Source organism: Lactuca sativa, chromosome 5, assembly GCF_002870075.4.
Source record: "Lactuca sativa cultivar Salinas chromosome 5, Lsat_Salinas_v11, whole genome shotgun sequence".
NCBI classification, from domain to species: Eukaryota; Viridiplantae; Streptophyta; class Magnoliopsida; order Asterales; family Asteraceae; genus Lactuca; species Lactuca sativa.
Window position 1 is genome coordinate 224,597,636 of NC_056627.2, and position 16,167 is coordinate 224,613,802.

Below are 16,167 nucleotides of genomic sequence, written 5' to 3' on the forward strand. Positions count from 1 at the left end.
ATTTAAAATGACCAATATGTCCTTAATGACTATTTTAATTAATTTTAACGTATTAAAAAAATTACTTAATAAATATAAGTCTCACCCACCTGATTTTTTATCCTCACTATCGACCATCTCTTTTCATGTCCACCCTTTTCTTTTTCTCTCATATACAATTGAAATTAAAGAAACCAAACAATTGAAATTAAAGAAACCAACATCACATGACCTAAAGCCTCCATTATCCTCTAGACATTCACAATGAGTGTAATTTACTCTTTTAAAAATATTAACATGTTAAAAGTTAGATTTCACATATGAATGACCAACCATATAACGTTTAGAAACCATAAGGACCACTGGTGTAACGTTTCGTAAGGATATCCTAAAAGTGCTATTTTTTAAAAACACTTGGACCATTTATTAAATTTTGTTTTAAATTCTTGTATATACATGTTTATATGTGTATTTACATGTCGCGCGTCTATACATGTCACGTGTTACATACATTTAATTTGTATCTTATACATGTTTAAAGATGTAAATTCATGTTTGACAAATATAAGATACAAAACAAATATTTAAAATTTCTGTTCATAGTGATAGACACAAAAACATGAATTTTTAAAACTCATAAAAGAACTCGTGTTATGTTAATCATTCGTATAGTGTATCAAAATGTCAAAATAGAGATACACAAAACTTGGTAGATAGAGGTAATCTTGGCAAATCCCAAAAATATCGGGTAATAACGATAATTTTCAAAAACTATATGATATTTTTGTTATTATCCCTACTGAAAATTCGTAACACCTTATTGAATATACTTTCATACGATAGTCATAGTTGGTCTCTGTCGAACAACAGTGCTAAACACGTTGTCGTCTGACGTGTAACTGTAACTCGCCTCCCGGAAAGTTGATTTCAGACGTAACTTCAAGCTTTCCTTCTCTTTCAATCAATCAACAGTACACCACCACCTAATACAGACTCACCCGCCATAGATTCACCACCGACAAAACTCGTCAATTCTCTACCAGCTCCTAACCAACTGCTACAGCACGTATCTATCTATCTATCCATCTCAATTTCTCTGCACACATAGTTTGCTTTTACAGTTTTAGGGTTTCAAGTTCACTGATTAATACTAATGGCATTGTTACGGAAATTGTTTTACAAGAAACCACCTGATGGACTTCTTGAAATCTCTGAAAGAATCTACGGTAATCAATTTTACCCTTTGATCTTTCAAATAGCGTTTTACAACTGTTTATATGGTGTTTTTGGCCTAATAATTCGTTTATCTGTGAGCTTGGATTTTTCTCGGTTTGCTGATTGATGGTTTGCACATTTTGTGTTTAGTCTTCGATTGCTGTTTCACAACTGATGCTTGGGAAGAAGAAGATTATAAAAGTTATGTCGGAAACACAATTTCTCAGCTCAAGGACCATTATCCCGATGCTTCCGTCCTGATTTTTAACTTTGGTGACGTAAAATCAAGTCAGATCGCTTCTGCTTTGTCGGAATATGACATGACGATTATGGACTATCCTCGACAATACGAAGGTTGCCCATTGCTTCCAATGGAGGTTATCCACCATTTTCTAAGATCAAGTGAAAGCTGGCTTTCACTTGGCCAGCAAAACATTCTTCTGATGCACTGTGAGCAGGGTGGTTGGCCGGTTTTGGCTTGCATGTTGGCTGCACTTTTGATTTACAGAAAGCAATACGCTGGGGAATCCAAAACCCTAGACATGGTTTATAAGCAAGCTCCGCGTGAACTGTTACAATTCTTCTCTCCTCTAAATCCTTTACCTTCTCAATTAAGGTACTTACAGTATGTATCAAGGAGGAATGTCGCTACAGAATGGCCTCCATTGGATAGGGCACTCACTTTGGATTGTGTGATAATCCGAATGATTCCTGACATTGATGGAAACGGTGGTTGCTGTCCTATTTTTAGGGTTTATGGACAAGATCCTTTCTTTCCTGGTGATAAAACCCCTAAACTTCTGTACTCAACTCCAAAAGGGAACAAGAATGTCCGACACTACAAACAAGCAGAATCTGAACTGGTTAAAATTGACATCAATTCCCATGTTCAAGGAGACATCGTGATGGAGTGTATCAGTTTACATGATGATCTGATTCGTGAAAAGATGATGTTTCGCGCAGTGTTCAACACAGCATTTATTAGGTCAAATATTTTAATGCTTAATCGTGATGAAATCGACATGCTTTGGGATGCTAAGGATCTATTTCCCAACGACTTCAGAGCCGAGCTTCTTTTCTCAGACATGGACACTACTGCAGTTTCTACAGTTCCAATAGATTCGACTTATTTTGAAGAAGAGGGCCTTCCTATAGAAGCTTTTGCTAAAGTTCAAGAGATGTTTAACAGTGTGGATTGGTTAGATCCTAAAAGTGATGCTGCAAGAAATGTTCTCCACCAGATAGTTGCATCAGACATTGTTCAAGAAAAGTTGTCTGTTGAAGCTCATCTTCCTTCAAATCAAGAATCAGAGGAAGTTGCAGAGAGTAAGGTTAAACTTAAACCTACTAAAACTCCATTAATCCCCCCCTCCATTCTACTACCTAGCCCCTCATTAAAGGACACTAAGGAGGACACTAAGTCTCCCTCCTCCCCATCCATCCTCCATCGTAGCCAATTAAAAAGGGACAAAACAGATAGTAAGATTGAACCTTTTCAATCTTTATCCTCCCCACAATACCCTGCAACTCCTCCATCGAAGGACAAAAGGGATACTATACTTCAACCTTCTCCACCACCACCGCCTCCTCCCCCTCCGTTAAAGGACAAGCCAGTTATTAGAGCAGGTCCCTCTCCACCACCACCACCGCCACCACCACCTGTAAAGGAAGGTAAAGATGAAAGAGTTGCATCCCCCGTTCCCCCACCACCACCACCTCCCCCAGCGTCACGAATTTCTTCAGGTCCACCACCACCTCCTCCTCCAGCATCACGGATTTCTTCAGGTCCTCCACCACCTCCTCCTCCTCCAGCATCAGGGAATTCTTCAGGCCCACCACCACCACCACCTCCTCCTCCAGCATCAGGGAATTCTTCAGGCCCACCACCACCACCACCACCTCCTCCAGCATCACGGAATTCTTCAGGCCCACCACCACCACCACCTCCTCCTCCAGCATCACGGAATTCTTCAGGCACACCACCACCACCACCACCTCCTCCTCCTCCGGCATCAAGGCTTTCTTCAGGTCCACCACCACCACCACCACCACCTCCTCCAGCATCACAGATTTCTTCAGGCCCACCACCACCACCTCCTCCAGCATCACGGATTTCTTCAACTCCACCACCACCACCTCCTCCAACCTTCTCTAGTGGAAATGTGAAGAAGGGTGTTGTCCCACCTCCACCCCCACGAAAAGCAGGCACTAATCCTGGAGCTCCATCTCCTCCACCACCTTTAATTAAAGGGCGTAGTTTGTCAAAAACAACTTCTTTGAAAACTCAACATTCCAAGAAACTGAAGCCTTTGCATTGGTTGAAGATAACAAGAGCAGTACAAGGAAGTTTGTGGGCTGAGACACAAAAATCTGGTGATCTTGCAAAGTAATTTTTTCTTTTTTCTTTTTCCTTTTTTTTTCTTTCTTGAAAAAGGATGAAGTCATGTCTCCCACTAATGGTTCATTCACATTAGGGCACCCGAAATTGATATATCAGAACTTGAGTCTCTGTTCTCAGCATCAAACCCTAACCCTGACCAAGGGGCAGAAAAGTCAAAATCTCGGGCAGTGGTAGCTAATAAACCTGAAAGAATACAACTGGTAAAATATCATCTTGTTCATGAGGTTGTAATTCTTTGTACATAAAGTTATTTTATATTGTTCAATTTCCTGCAGATTGAGCACAGGAGGGCATATAACTGTGAAATCATGCTTTCAAAGGTCAAAATACCATTAAATGAATTGATGGTAAGGTCATTTAGATATCTATTTTATTGTTTTTAAAATTTATAATTTGTACTAAATAATGTTCTTTGTATGTGAAACTTAACAGCATCATGTCCTTGCGTTAGAAGACTCAGCAATGGATTCAGATCAAGTGGACAACCTCATAAAGTTTTGTCCAACAAAAGAGGAAATGGAGTTGCTTAAGGTAAAATGTTATTTGAACTGTTTAAAAAGGTTAAATGACAGAAATAGCCCTGCTTAAACGATAACTAACGATTTTTATGGTTAGGGTTACAAAGGAGAGACGGATAAATTGGGCAAATGTGAACAGGTTTCTACTTTGTAATATACGCATTTTCCCTAAATTAATTTGATGGATACCTTTATATTTATTATTTATTGCAACAGTTCTTCTTGGAGCTAATGAAGGTTCCACGTACAGAATCTAAACTCAGAGTTTTCTCTTTTAAGTTACAGTTCAACACACAGGTGAGAACTGAGAAGATATTCATATGATGACATTTTTTTTTAAATAAATATGAAACTTGAATTTTGTTGGCATTTAGGTTTCTGATCTCAGGAAGAACCTCAACATAATAAATTCTGCAGTAGAACAGGCAAGTTATGATAGTTAATTAGTTATTAATTTATTAATATTTTTATATTTTTTATTTAATTAATGTTGATGGTGTTTGTATCAGACCAGGGGTTCTGCTAAATTGAAGAGAGTCATGCAAACAATTCTTTCTTTAGGAAATGCATTGAATCAAGGGACTGCAAGAGGTGAGTTAAGTTTGACTTTGACTTTTTATACTCACAGAAATATAAAAATTGATTTTGTTTTAGGGTCTGCGATTGGGTTCAGGTTGGATAGCCTGTTGAAACTTACAGACACACGTGCAAGGAACAATAGAATGACACTTATGCATTATCTTTGTAAGGTATTTATTTTATTTCTTTTCCTTTTATTTTAGTAAAAGTAAAAGTAAAAAAGAAAATTATATTGTTTTCAACTTTTGTGAATTATGGTGGATGCATGTAGGTGCTTGCTGACAAACTACCTGAAGTTCTTGATTTTTCCAAGGATCTTCAAAGTTTGGAACCTGCAGCAAAGGTATATTCTAGTTTAATCTTCTACAATTTTTTTTTTAAATGTTCAATTATATTTTGATTATTTCTGTCCAGATGCAATTGAAATACTTGGCAGAGGAAATGCAAGCTATTACCAAAGGATTAGAGAAAGTTGTCCAGGAATTGTCAATGTCTGAAAATGATGGACCCGTGTCTGAAAATTTCCGCAAGGTAAGAATATCAATCCGACATGACATAACAGGTTGTACTGCATTTGACATGCATTGGACTGAAACTGATATCAATGGGACAAAAATTACAATTTTTTGTTCCACCAAAAAAGGTGGGATAGGGACCCACTCTCAAACTTTCGTCTATGCAAAAGACGTAAATGCCCTCCTCATCCTCATCATTAAAACTAGCCCTAAAAAAACTTGTCCAATTGTGTCCCGTTCTATGTAACAGACACAGCCTTAGGCTGTGTGTGTTTCTTACACGGGACAAGAGTGGACAAGCTTTCTAGGGCTATTTTTGATGATAAGGTTGAGAAGGACATTTACGTCTTTTGCATAGGCAAAAGATTGAGAGTGGGTCCCTGTCCCACCTTTTTTTGGTGGAACAAAAAATTGTAATTTTTGTTCCATTGACATCAGTTTCAGTCCAATACATGCCAAACACAGTACAAGATAAGGTCGTCTTAACCGAAATATTGTGTTTTATTGGTGTAGGCTTTGAAGGATTTCCTTTGTTCAGCAGAAGGGGAAGCAAGATCATTGGCTTCTCTATATTCTACCGTTGTATGTCTCATATTTTTTTTCCCTTTTAGATATAAAATAATTTTTTTAAAGATTTTACATTTTTAAGCAAAGCTTCTTCTTAATTCTTATTATAGGGTAAGAATGTGGATGCTTTAATTATTTACTTTGGCGAGGATCCAGTCCGTTGCCCATATGAGCAAGGTAATAAATAATAAATTACAAAACATTTTATAAGTCTGATTATATTTATATTCATAGCTTTTTGTTTTCAGTTGTTTCAACTTTGGTCAAGTTTGTGAGAATGTTTAATCAAGCACACGAAGAAAACACCAGGCAATTAGAGGCGGATAAAAAGAAGGCAGAAAAGGAAGCCTCAAATGAGATATTAAAACAACGTATAAGTATAATAACACAATCTCCTGTAAAAAGTAGCAAATAACTTCCTTTTTTTTTTTTTTTTTTTTTTTTTTTAATTTTTAATGATGATCAGGATGTATATAATTTAAAATGTGTAGTTGTATAGTGTCAAAGTTTTCGCAGCAGCATACTACAGAGCTCTCCTGTTTCCACTGAAGGTCAATTTTACTAACTGTTGACTTTTGAGGTCAACCATATGACTATTTAAAATGTACATTTTGATATGGATTCAGTTAGCATATAAGGAGGGCATGTTGGTAATTACTAATTACGCAGTGTTTAGTTTGTTAGCTAGCTGTATGACTACTCACAGTTGGATGAAAAGTTATGAATTAATTGCAACAACTTTTTGAGTTCTTTAGTAAATAACATCGTGCTATTTCACCTTTTTGGTTTTGTTGAAATTTTAGAAGAAACTTCAAAGTACAATATTTTGTTATCCATAATACTCCCTCCGTCCCAAAATTATTGTCCACAGACAAAAAACACACAAATTAAGAAAAACAATAATTAGTTTTGTTTTTTTTAGTAAAATGACTCCCTTGACCTTTTTTAAAACCAATGGAAAATATGTATTTGTAATTATTATAGTTTACTTTATTAAATGTTAAGGACAACATGGTAAAAATGTATATCTAATTTTGGTAGTGGACAATAATTTTGGGACAAACTAAAATAGTAAGGTGGACAATTATTTTGGGACGGAGGGAGTAATAATGTACTTCCATTTTATTACAATAATAGCAACATACTTGGTTTCAATATTTTTTACTCTTTTTACCTATATCAACAATGTACTTTATTTTTTTTATTCAATATATTAATACACTTGCATTTCCTTATTAATTATGCTAACCATGTTCCATATTATTTATCTATCCTAATAAATATCGATTTTTTTTTCTCACATGTAACACTTTCATTCATTTTGCCACATGTCATTATATGGTTATTCTAAATTAGTTTTTTTTCCACATGTTATTTTTTAGTTTTTTTATTTTATTAAATTCCACATAATATTTAAATATAATAATTAAAATAAAGGTAATAATAAATGCATATCAGTTTCACTAATTGATTTTAATTTCAAATTTTATAAATTAAAACATCATTAGTTCCTTTGTTTATTTATCTAAATTATTTGTTTAAATTTAAAAAGAAAAAAAAACATTTTAATTTTAATAATTCAATATTTTTTATTTATTTTTTTATAAATTTAAACTTTTTAAATGTTTAGAATTTCATAATTAATTTTTATATTAAATGAACGTCTTATACCTACTTTTTTGAATATTAACCATGATGAAATCAAGATACAACATTTTTGAAAATTTTATACCGTTAGAAGATTTTACATTAATCTTTTTAAATGCCCAAACCACCCTCATCAAGGCCCTTGTAACTTACCTAGTACATACAAGAAAAAGCTAAAATAATAAGATAACATAAAAGGAATATCAATTTATTCTTCTACAATATTAATTCAAATCACATTCTAAAAAAAAAAAGTTCAAATCAAGTGAACTGTGGTGACTTGCTAAAGCATGTGCGGAAGATGTGATGATTAACTTAGTGACTCATGTTCAAATCTTGACATTAGTTATCCTTATAAACATGAATGTTCAACTGCAATGACTCTTGGACATGAAACATAATCGACCCAAGGGGTGGATGAGATGGGCCGCCAGGCCATCAATTGAGACGAGGGCAACAAATTTTATAAAGTTGTTATGAGTATATTTTGTTTGGGCCAAATTTTAGATCCACACTAGAAGTGCAATCCAAATAGAATGGATTCAGGGAGAGTCGACCATAAAGGATGAAAAGCGAATGCGACAACTGGAATTTAGAGTTACCTTAAAGACAACACGCCTTTAATGTAAACAACAGAAGCCGAGGAGACAAGGAGACAAAGAAATGTGGCATAAAATCTGGTTGTATAGGAGTGGTGCTAAAAAACGAACACTTTTGTCCTCGATCTTTCTCTGATTCCTTTTTTTTTCCGGATTCCGACCAACACCACCCACCATTGTCCATCGCCTCTCAAAGATGACAACCTGTTAGCAAAAATATTTGAATCTTTCTCTGATTCTTCATGTTTTGGTCCAAGATCTTTTTATGATTCTTCATGTTGATTGACCTCGATTGGAGATTTCACAAAAAAATAATAAAACAAAATAAAATAAAATCTTTTAGCTGGATTGTGCTTTCAGCCTTTCGGTATAAATTAAGTTTTGCATATCCTCCCTTCTTTAATCTGATACTTTGTATCCAATAACTCATTTCTTAGTCGCAGGTAATTTATGCTTCTTTCATGCCAATAAGTGAATGAAAAAAGGTTTACTGCAATTCCATGTTGAATTGGGAAATCCGATTATACACTACTAATACACTTTACAAAATGTCTCATCATTGTTGTCTTAGAGCATCACCCTCCAATGGAGACTTATTTTAAAGGTTTTTTTAATTGATTCATTTTCATTGAACACTATTAGCTCCAATGGAAACTTATTTTAAAGTTTTTTTTTAAGGGAAAATGTGACAAATGCACTACAAAGTTTCTAGGTTTGGTTGATTCATTCCCTAAAGTTTTTGTTGGGCTTTATGAGTCTCTAAACTAGGATACGACCTGCTCGTTTGTCTCTGTCAACCTGTAATAGCCGGTTCACCATGTGACAGTGACCATTTAGACAAAAAAACTCACATTGTGTCCCTATAAAGCCAAAAAAAAAGTTCGTGGATTATCTTGCCAATTGCATCAACAAATACCATATTGAAACCAATGCAGTTTTTCTTTTACAACCACAAGTATCTCGCTAATTCCAGTGATGCATCTTCCATAAAGTACCATTGTTTTTCTTTCCTCATTCCATGTTTTGATGGCATAATGATCATGCATAAATCAAGTATTCACACAACTACAAATAGTGTAATGGAACATCAAATGTTTCATCCTATCACAAGATACAAGTATTAATCGAGTAATAACCACAGTTAACCAAAGTTCATGCCATTATCATGATCAATATGATTCATAGTGTATTAACCAAAGTAAACAAAATAAAAAAAACTGCAAGTTTTGAGCCTCCAAAAGAATATCAAAGTCTACAACTATTAACTAAATCAAGCTAAAATTTTACAGAGGATTAGTAGACAAGGGAATCATGGAATTGATGAGTATTGTACGATTTATGTGTGTCATAGACAAAAGAGAGCAAACCTGCAACCATTACCAAGATCTAACACAATGTAATTTTAGGCGACTTGAATTGATGAAAGAGAGAGGGAGATCTCATCGCCTAAGGGGTGAGATCGGTGATGAGATCTGCAGGGATGACGATGATGATGGCCATGGCATCGCTGGAATTGACGAAGTGGACATCGAAATATTGTAGTGCATGGAAGACGATGATGATGGTTGGGTCGGTGATGATGGAGTATAAGGAAGCTGGGACATAGGGATGGATGGTGTATTGTTTATGTGAGGAAGGTGGAACAAGGGTGGTATTGGGTGGAGATGAAGGTGAGACTGCATTTGATCCCCGAACTTATTTTTTTTGGCTTTATAGGGGCACAATGTAAGTTTTTTTGGTCTAAATGGCCACTGTCGTACGGTGAACCGGCTATTACAGGTTGACAGAGACTAAAAGAGCAGGTCGTATCCTAGTTTAGGGACCTATTAAGTCCGACAAAAACTTTAGGGACTGAATCGACCAACCCTAGAAACTTTGTAGGGCATTTGTGTCATTTTCCATTTTTTTTTCAATTGATTCATAACTTATTTTCATTTAACAGTATTAGAGTAGATTGCTTTTTGTGTATTTATATTGATCACTCAATATATATTGAGTGGTCAATATAGTATAAAGCTTAAAACGTCTAACATTTTCTATTTTTAACATATATTATTTTTACCCCCTTAATTGTATTTTAGTTTTAAATATTTTTCATTTATTTAACTATTTAATTATTTCTATCATAGTTTTTCATTTATTAAATGTTTTTATACTAATTTCTAATGATAACCTTAATTTAAAATATTTCATATTAAAGTATAATATATTTAAAGACTACTAATTAAATGAGGAGGTTTTATGAACATTTTAAATAGATGAAAATCAATAATTTAAATTTATAAGAAAAAACTATTGTAAAAGCTTAACAATCGCACACACTACATAAATTCCACTTTTGAGAAATCACCCTCATGTTATGTTATTGAGATACTTATTTTCATTTGAGATGCATGGATAATATTTTTTGAATACTATTTTATTTAAATTAAAAATGAAAATTTTGGATCATATTTTTGAAACGTTACAACGTGACAAAAATATTAAATAACAGAATAGGTTAACCATTGAAGATGCTTTTATTTTTGAGCTTATTACTGTTTGCTTTAAGTTATTTATCAGTTATTACTATTGGAGCTAATTGCTTTTTTATATTGATCACTCAATAATATTAATATATTTTCATCTTTAGTATGTTTACCCCCCTTATTTTCTAATCATATTTCGTTCTACCCCTTAATTACCTTTTAACTTTAAATGTTTTTAATTTAATTATTAATTATTTCTATCAAATATTTAATGACATATTAAGAAATCTAAATTTATAACGATTATATAATATTTCCAATTTTTTTATAACTATGACATTAATTTTTTAATATTTTACGTTTATAAAATAAAGACCCAATATACATTTATTTTTATTTTCGTGTGTCTGTGACATTCAACGTTTATAAAATATGACGTGTGTTTAAAAAATGACTAATTAAACAGAGTAAATTTTATAGACTATTTTAAATAGACAATGATAGATTATTGGAAGAGGTTAATCATTGGAGAAGTAATTTAATTATAGGTTAAAACTAATAGAATGATGAGGTGACAATAATTTTAAGGCATAATATAGGTTAACAATTGAAGATTTTGAGGTGGAGGAGTCATTTCCTCTAAATCCACTTAACCCAATTTAACCCATTGTCACATTAGTTGCATATCAACTTTTCTTTCTCTTCTATCTTCTATCTTTTTCACCACACAACACATGAAAAACTTATTTTTTCCAACGAGTTCAAATTTTTTTATTTTAAAATAAACACAAACAAATTTTTTTTTATACAAAACTAATTTACATAATATTAAAACATACAAATAATTTAGAAACTAGGGAATTAAAAACATAAAAAAAATTGTTTTGGTACAAGTGTTGATGCATAAAAAAACAAATGATTAATGCAAGAGTTGAAGTTGATATAATCGGATTAGCGAAACTGATAATTTAACCCACTCAACCCACAAATGTGAACCCACTAAGTAAGGTATCATACCTTGGAGGTACCGCTCATACGGGAGGTGGGAGTTATTCCCTCCCAATTTACAAAATTCACTGCTACATCATCTTTTTTTTCTCCTATCTTTTCTAACCCATAACAAATGAAAACTATATCTTTTTCAATCCACTCAATTAAAAAAAAAATACAAAACAACAAAAATACAAATCTTTAAATACATGATACAAGAGAAAAATATTAGAAAGAGAGAGAGAGAAAGAGTAGGTTAATGGAACCAAATAAACAGCCTACCACTCCTAACCCTCCAACACACTTAAGAGGGAGAGGTATCTTGGAGGCACCACTGGTACCTCTTCTCCATTTTACCACGGTATCTTGGAGGTACCACTGGTACCTCTTCTCCATTTTACCATGACTTCCTCTTTCCTTAGAGATAAACCTCAAAAACAAAAATTAATACAATTTTCATTGATGTTAGCTAAATAACCTATTCAACAGAGAACAAATTTAATATTTTTTTTTCTATTTATAACTTTAACTAAATTTGAGTACATGATTATGAAATAACTGCAAGACAGATTGTATGGTCTGAATGGTTTAAAGCCAATAAAAGATTGCCATCTAATAGTTTTTCTAGGGTGATAAAACATATTGATCTTGGATTATTGACTATAGTATCATCATTGGTGCCACTTGTATTATAGAGGTCCATTAGGATATGTGTCCTTTAGACATGTAATTTGATATAAAAGTGAAAAACTACAACATATAAACATTTTGGTAAGAACTTAAGAATTGTTCTAGGCTTAGAACTAGAAAAAGTTTGAGTCCTAAATCATACTAAATGTACTATATATTATTCATATTTGTAGACTACTATTACCCAATTATATTGTTTTAAAAGAGTTTTTGTGAACTAAAAATTTGTATAGGATTGAAACAAATGAAGGGGCATAATTAACCATCTTCTCCGGGACATAAAAAACTAATGGACCGATCCTACAGAAAAAGATTAGTCTGTACATAAAACTGATCATGAACTCTTATTAAAGAAGTTCATTTTTAAGAAAAAATCAATAATATGAAAGAAAGAGAATTAAAACTGGATATTGCAAATATATTATTTATCATGATTTTTACTATGTATAATATAAATGCATTTTCACTTTTTAAAAAAATCTAACAAACTGCAAAACAAGATGTGTGTAATAACCGGTTAAGAATGACAATAATAAGAAAACAAATTAAAGATTGTACAAAATTCATTATATTTTGTATATTTTTTTAATCTTTTAAAACATTGTTTGAAAGAGTATAAATACAAAAACTATCAAAATCTTGTTTAATGAACCACAAATACACAAAAAGATAAAACTCTTATGACATTAGCCCATTGTTTCTTGATAGAAAATGAATTTAAATATTTAGCTTCATTCATAGAGGGTTTAGGGGTGTTTGTGTAATTTTGTAATTTTCTTTTAAAACATTGTTCCCCGTTAGACCATCTCCAATGGGTGTTCAATGGAGGGTTTAATGGGGAGTTTAATCTCATTAAACTCAAAATCTCCATTGTGGGAAAGTGATTAGGATTCAACGGAATGAGTTCAATTCCCATTGAACTCTATATTCTCTCCCCTCTCTCTCTCTCTCACACACACACATATATATATATATATATATATATATTATTTTTATTTTAATTTTTTAATTAATGTTAATTTTAATTATAGTTTTTAATTTTTAATTTCATGTTAATTAATTTTTTAAAAATAATAATAAAAAAAAAGAAAATGATAAATGATGTGACAATCTGTATAAAGTTTAATGGGGGTGTAAAGTTTAATGGGTAAAGTTATATAGTGAATGGAATTTATATGTGTTGTATAGTGTTCAATGCATTGGAGATGGTGTTATGAGTACGTAGAATGATAGAATCTGTTATAGAAGATGAAGACAAATATTTAATAGCTTCATGAGAGGGTTTAACTAGGGTTCTTCCAAATTTCCCATCCACACTCCAACCATGACGGTGGCTCGATTAATCCTTCGCTCCCTCCGCCGTCCCGCATCTCTCCGCACCACCACTACCACCAGCATAACCGCCGCCATAAACCCTCAATCTCTACCACTCCAGTCTCAAACAACAAACCTTAACATCTTAATCCCTCTTAGAACCTTCGTCCTTTCTTCCGCCGTAGAACAACTCGACCCTATTAAACCTGATTCTTTAACTGATCTCGATCATGGACCTCGACTCAGTCTCCACAACCGCGTCCAATCGCTAATCCGAGCTGGTGATCTCGACAACGCCTCTGTTGTTGCTCGACACTCACTTCTTTTCAGCATACGTCCCACCGTTTTCACCTGCAACGAAATCATCGCCTCAATGTATCGTGCGAAGCGGTATTTAGACGCCATAGCTCTTTTCAACTACTTTTTCAAGCAATCGAACATAGTTCCTAATGTTGTTTCCTACAATTTCTTGATTGTATCCCACTGTGAAAATGGAGAAGTTGATAAAGCCCTACAAGTCTACCAACACATTAAGGATAATGCTCCCTTTACTCCCTCTCAAGTTACTTTTCGTTATTTAACCAAGGGTCTGATTGATGCTGGGCGTATTGATGAAGCAGTGAGCTTACTATGGACAATGATTTGGGATGGCAAAGGGGCTGACTCTCATGTCTTCAACAACATCATATCTGGATATCTGAATTTGGATAATCTGGAAAAAGCCAATGAATTCTTTGATGAACTTAAATTCAGTTGCAGGGTTTATGATGGTATCATCAATGCAACCTTCATGGAGTGGTTCTTCAGTAAAGGAAAACCAAAAGAAGCCATGGAGTCTTACAAGTCTTTGTTAGATAAAAAATTCAAAATGGTTCCTGCTACATGTAATAAGCTATTAGAGGTTCTTCTCAAGTGGGAAAAGAAACCAGAGGCCGAAGCTTTGTTCAATAGCATGTTAGATACACACAACCCACCTGTTTTCCCAGCAGTAAATTCTGATACTTTCAATATCATGGTGAATGAATGTTTCAAAATGGGGAAAGGGTCAGAAGCTTATAGTGTTTTCAAAAAGGTTGGTAAATCACCAAAGTCAAAGAAGCCTTTAATTGACATGGATAGAGAGAGGTACACTGATAATGGCATTATTGATAGTGTTTTCAAGAAGATTGTTAACGCACCAATGGCTAAGTCTTTTTCAATGGATACAATGGGTTATAGTAATATCATAATGAGGTACTGTGAGAATGACATGATAGATGATGCAGAAAAAATGTACGTGGAAATGCGTATGAAGTATTTATCACCTGATGTCAATATCTACAAGACTTTGATTGATGCTTATTTTAATGCTGGAAGAATTGATAAAGCTATTGAGAAGTACACGATGATGGTGGATGATGGTTTGAGAGTGATTCCTACTAATGCTAACAAATGGTTCTCTAATATGATTGAGAATGGAAAGATTTTGGAGTGTGAGCCAATTTTGAGTAAAATGGGTAAAAGAGACCCGAAACCAGATGCTACTACTTATGATATTGTGATAAGAGCATGTTGTGGAGCTTTATGTTATGAGAGGGCTTTGTTTTTGTTGCAACAAATGGTTGATTATGATGTTGGGATTGCCCCTATTCTTGGGGAGTATGTTTTAGAGGTGTTTGGTAAGATGGGGCGACAAAATGAGATTTATTTGCTTCTAAATGCAAAATGCTCTGGTTATAAAGAAAATATGTCGCCTTTTAATGCACAAGAATATATGGTGGTGAAACCTGAATAGTTATAGATTGTAGAATGAATATTGAACCTCAAATTGTGAATGGGTACGAACAGAAGCATCGGTTTTTTTTTCTTCTTTTGTTAGGACTTAGGACATAAAATTGAAGATTATAATGGTACATTATTATGAAAAAAAATTATTGCATGGTTGATCACACAAAACATGCTCTTACTATCTTTAAAAGATATTGCAGATTTTTTTTTCCTCCCTAAATGACAATTACAAAGAATAGAGGGGACATTATCCTTAAGCAGAACCATGAAACCATAATCAAAGTCTAGGTGGCAATTTTAACCTAGTTATCAAAAGTTAATGATCAACTTTGGTTATATTTTGCTTTCAACAGATCTATGATATGAAACTACAACTTGGGTCATATAGTCTTCAGTAGAAAATACCAACAATTTTCCTAGGCCTGGTAATCGTGTCGTGTTTGGGATGACGGATCAAAATATACCAACCCAAACACGACCCATTTAATTATACAGATCATGGGTTGGCGGGTCACAGGTAGGCGGGTTTGGAACATAAACCCATATATGACCCATCAACCCAATTATTTATACGGGTTCATAGGTTGACAGGTTCGTGGGTCGGATTTGGGTTCGTGTATTCGTGAGTCAATCATGGTATCAGAGCAGTAGTTTGAGTGAACTAAATTCCATAGATTGGTATTTAGATTTAAACTATTGGAAGTTCAATATATGAACTAAATCATTGTAAGTATAGGGATACAAACCATAGGAAATATATAAGTAAAAGTATTAGGTAATAATAAACCCTAATATTCTAAAATACAATGTTACTCCGTATTGCAGAGCAATGGCTGAACAGGTTAGTAGCCATACCCCTGAGGTTGGTGGAGGTCCTCAACCCGAGGAAGTGAATATTCCAGTATCTCCTCGTGAGGA

General features: G+C 33.7%; 2 protein-coding genes across 10 annotated transcripts; both read left to right on the forward strand.

Moving 5' to 3' along the window:
• The first annotated feature begins 796 nt into the window (after positions 1 to 796).
• Positions 797 to 6,553, forward strand: LOC111909245 (formin-like protein 13). 9 transcript variants are annotated; one of them, XM_023905036.3, is made up of 15 exons: positions 798 to 1,205; positions 1,345 to 3,580; positions 3,669 to 3,795; positions 3,871 to 3,942; positions 4,028 to 4,126; positions 4,211 to 4,252; positions 4,330 to 4,410; positions 4,488 to 4,538; positions 4,623 to 4,704; positions 4,768 to 4,862; positions 4,964 to 5,035; positions 5,107 to 5,223; positions 5,721 to 5,789; positions 5,885 to 5,951; positions 6,023 to 6,553. In XM_023905036.3, the coding sequence occupies exons 1-15, from the start codon at positions 1,133 to 1,135 to the stop codon at positions 6,187 to 6,189; spliced, it is 3,450 nt and encodes a 1,149-aa protein (XP_023760804.1). In that variant the 5' UTR covers positions 798 to 1,132; the 3' UTR covers positions 6,190 to 6,553. The 9 variants fall into 9 exon arrangements, 2 of the variants coding, with proteins under 2 accessions (XP_023760804.1, XP_023760803.1); XM_023905035.3 differs by having other exon boundaries at positions 4,623 to 4,862; XR_002856141.3 differs by lacking the exons at positions 5,721 to 5,789; positions 5,885 to 5,951; positions 6,023 to 6,553 and having other exon boundaries at positions 797 to 1,205; positions 4,768 to 4,857; positions 5,107 to 5,184.
• Positions 6,554 to 13,466: 6,913 nt separating this feature from the next.
• Positions 13,467 to 15,405, forward strand: LOC111909244 (pentatricopeptide repeat-containing protein At1g10270). The gene has a single exon (XM_023905034.3). It carries the CDS (start codon positions 13,493 to 13,495, stop codon positions 15,254 to 15,256), a length of 1,764 nt encoding a protein of 587 aa, XP_023760802.1. The 5' UTR covers positions 13,467 to 13,492; the 3' UTR covers positions 15,257 to 15,405.
• Positions 15,406 to 16,167: the final 762 nt, after the last annotated feature.

Bases quoted from the DNA above. Each gene is read 5' to 3' on its own strand.
- LOC111909245 (XM_023905035.3), top strand. From the start codon at position 1,133: ATGGCATTGTTACGGAAATTGTTTTACAAGAAACCACCTGATGGACTT. The intron at 3,796-3,870 runs GTAAAATATCAT...AATTTCCTGCAG, and splicing joins AACCTGAAAGAATACAACTG to ATTGAGCACAGGAGGGCATA. The intron at 4,127-4,210 runs GTAAAATGTTAT...TTTTATGGTTAG, and splicing joins AGGAAATGGAGTTGCTTAAG to GGTTACAAAGGAGAGACGGA.
- LOC111909244 (XM_023905034.3), top strand. From the start codon at position 13,493: ATGACGGTGGCTCGATTAATCCTTCGCTCCCTCCGCCGTCCCGCATCT.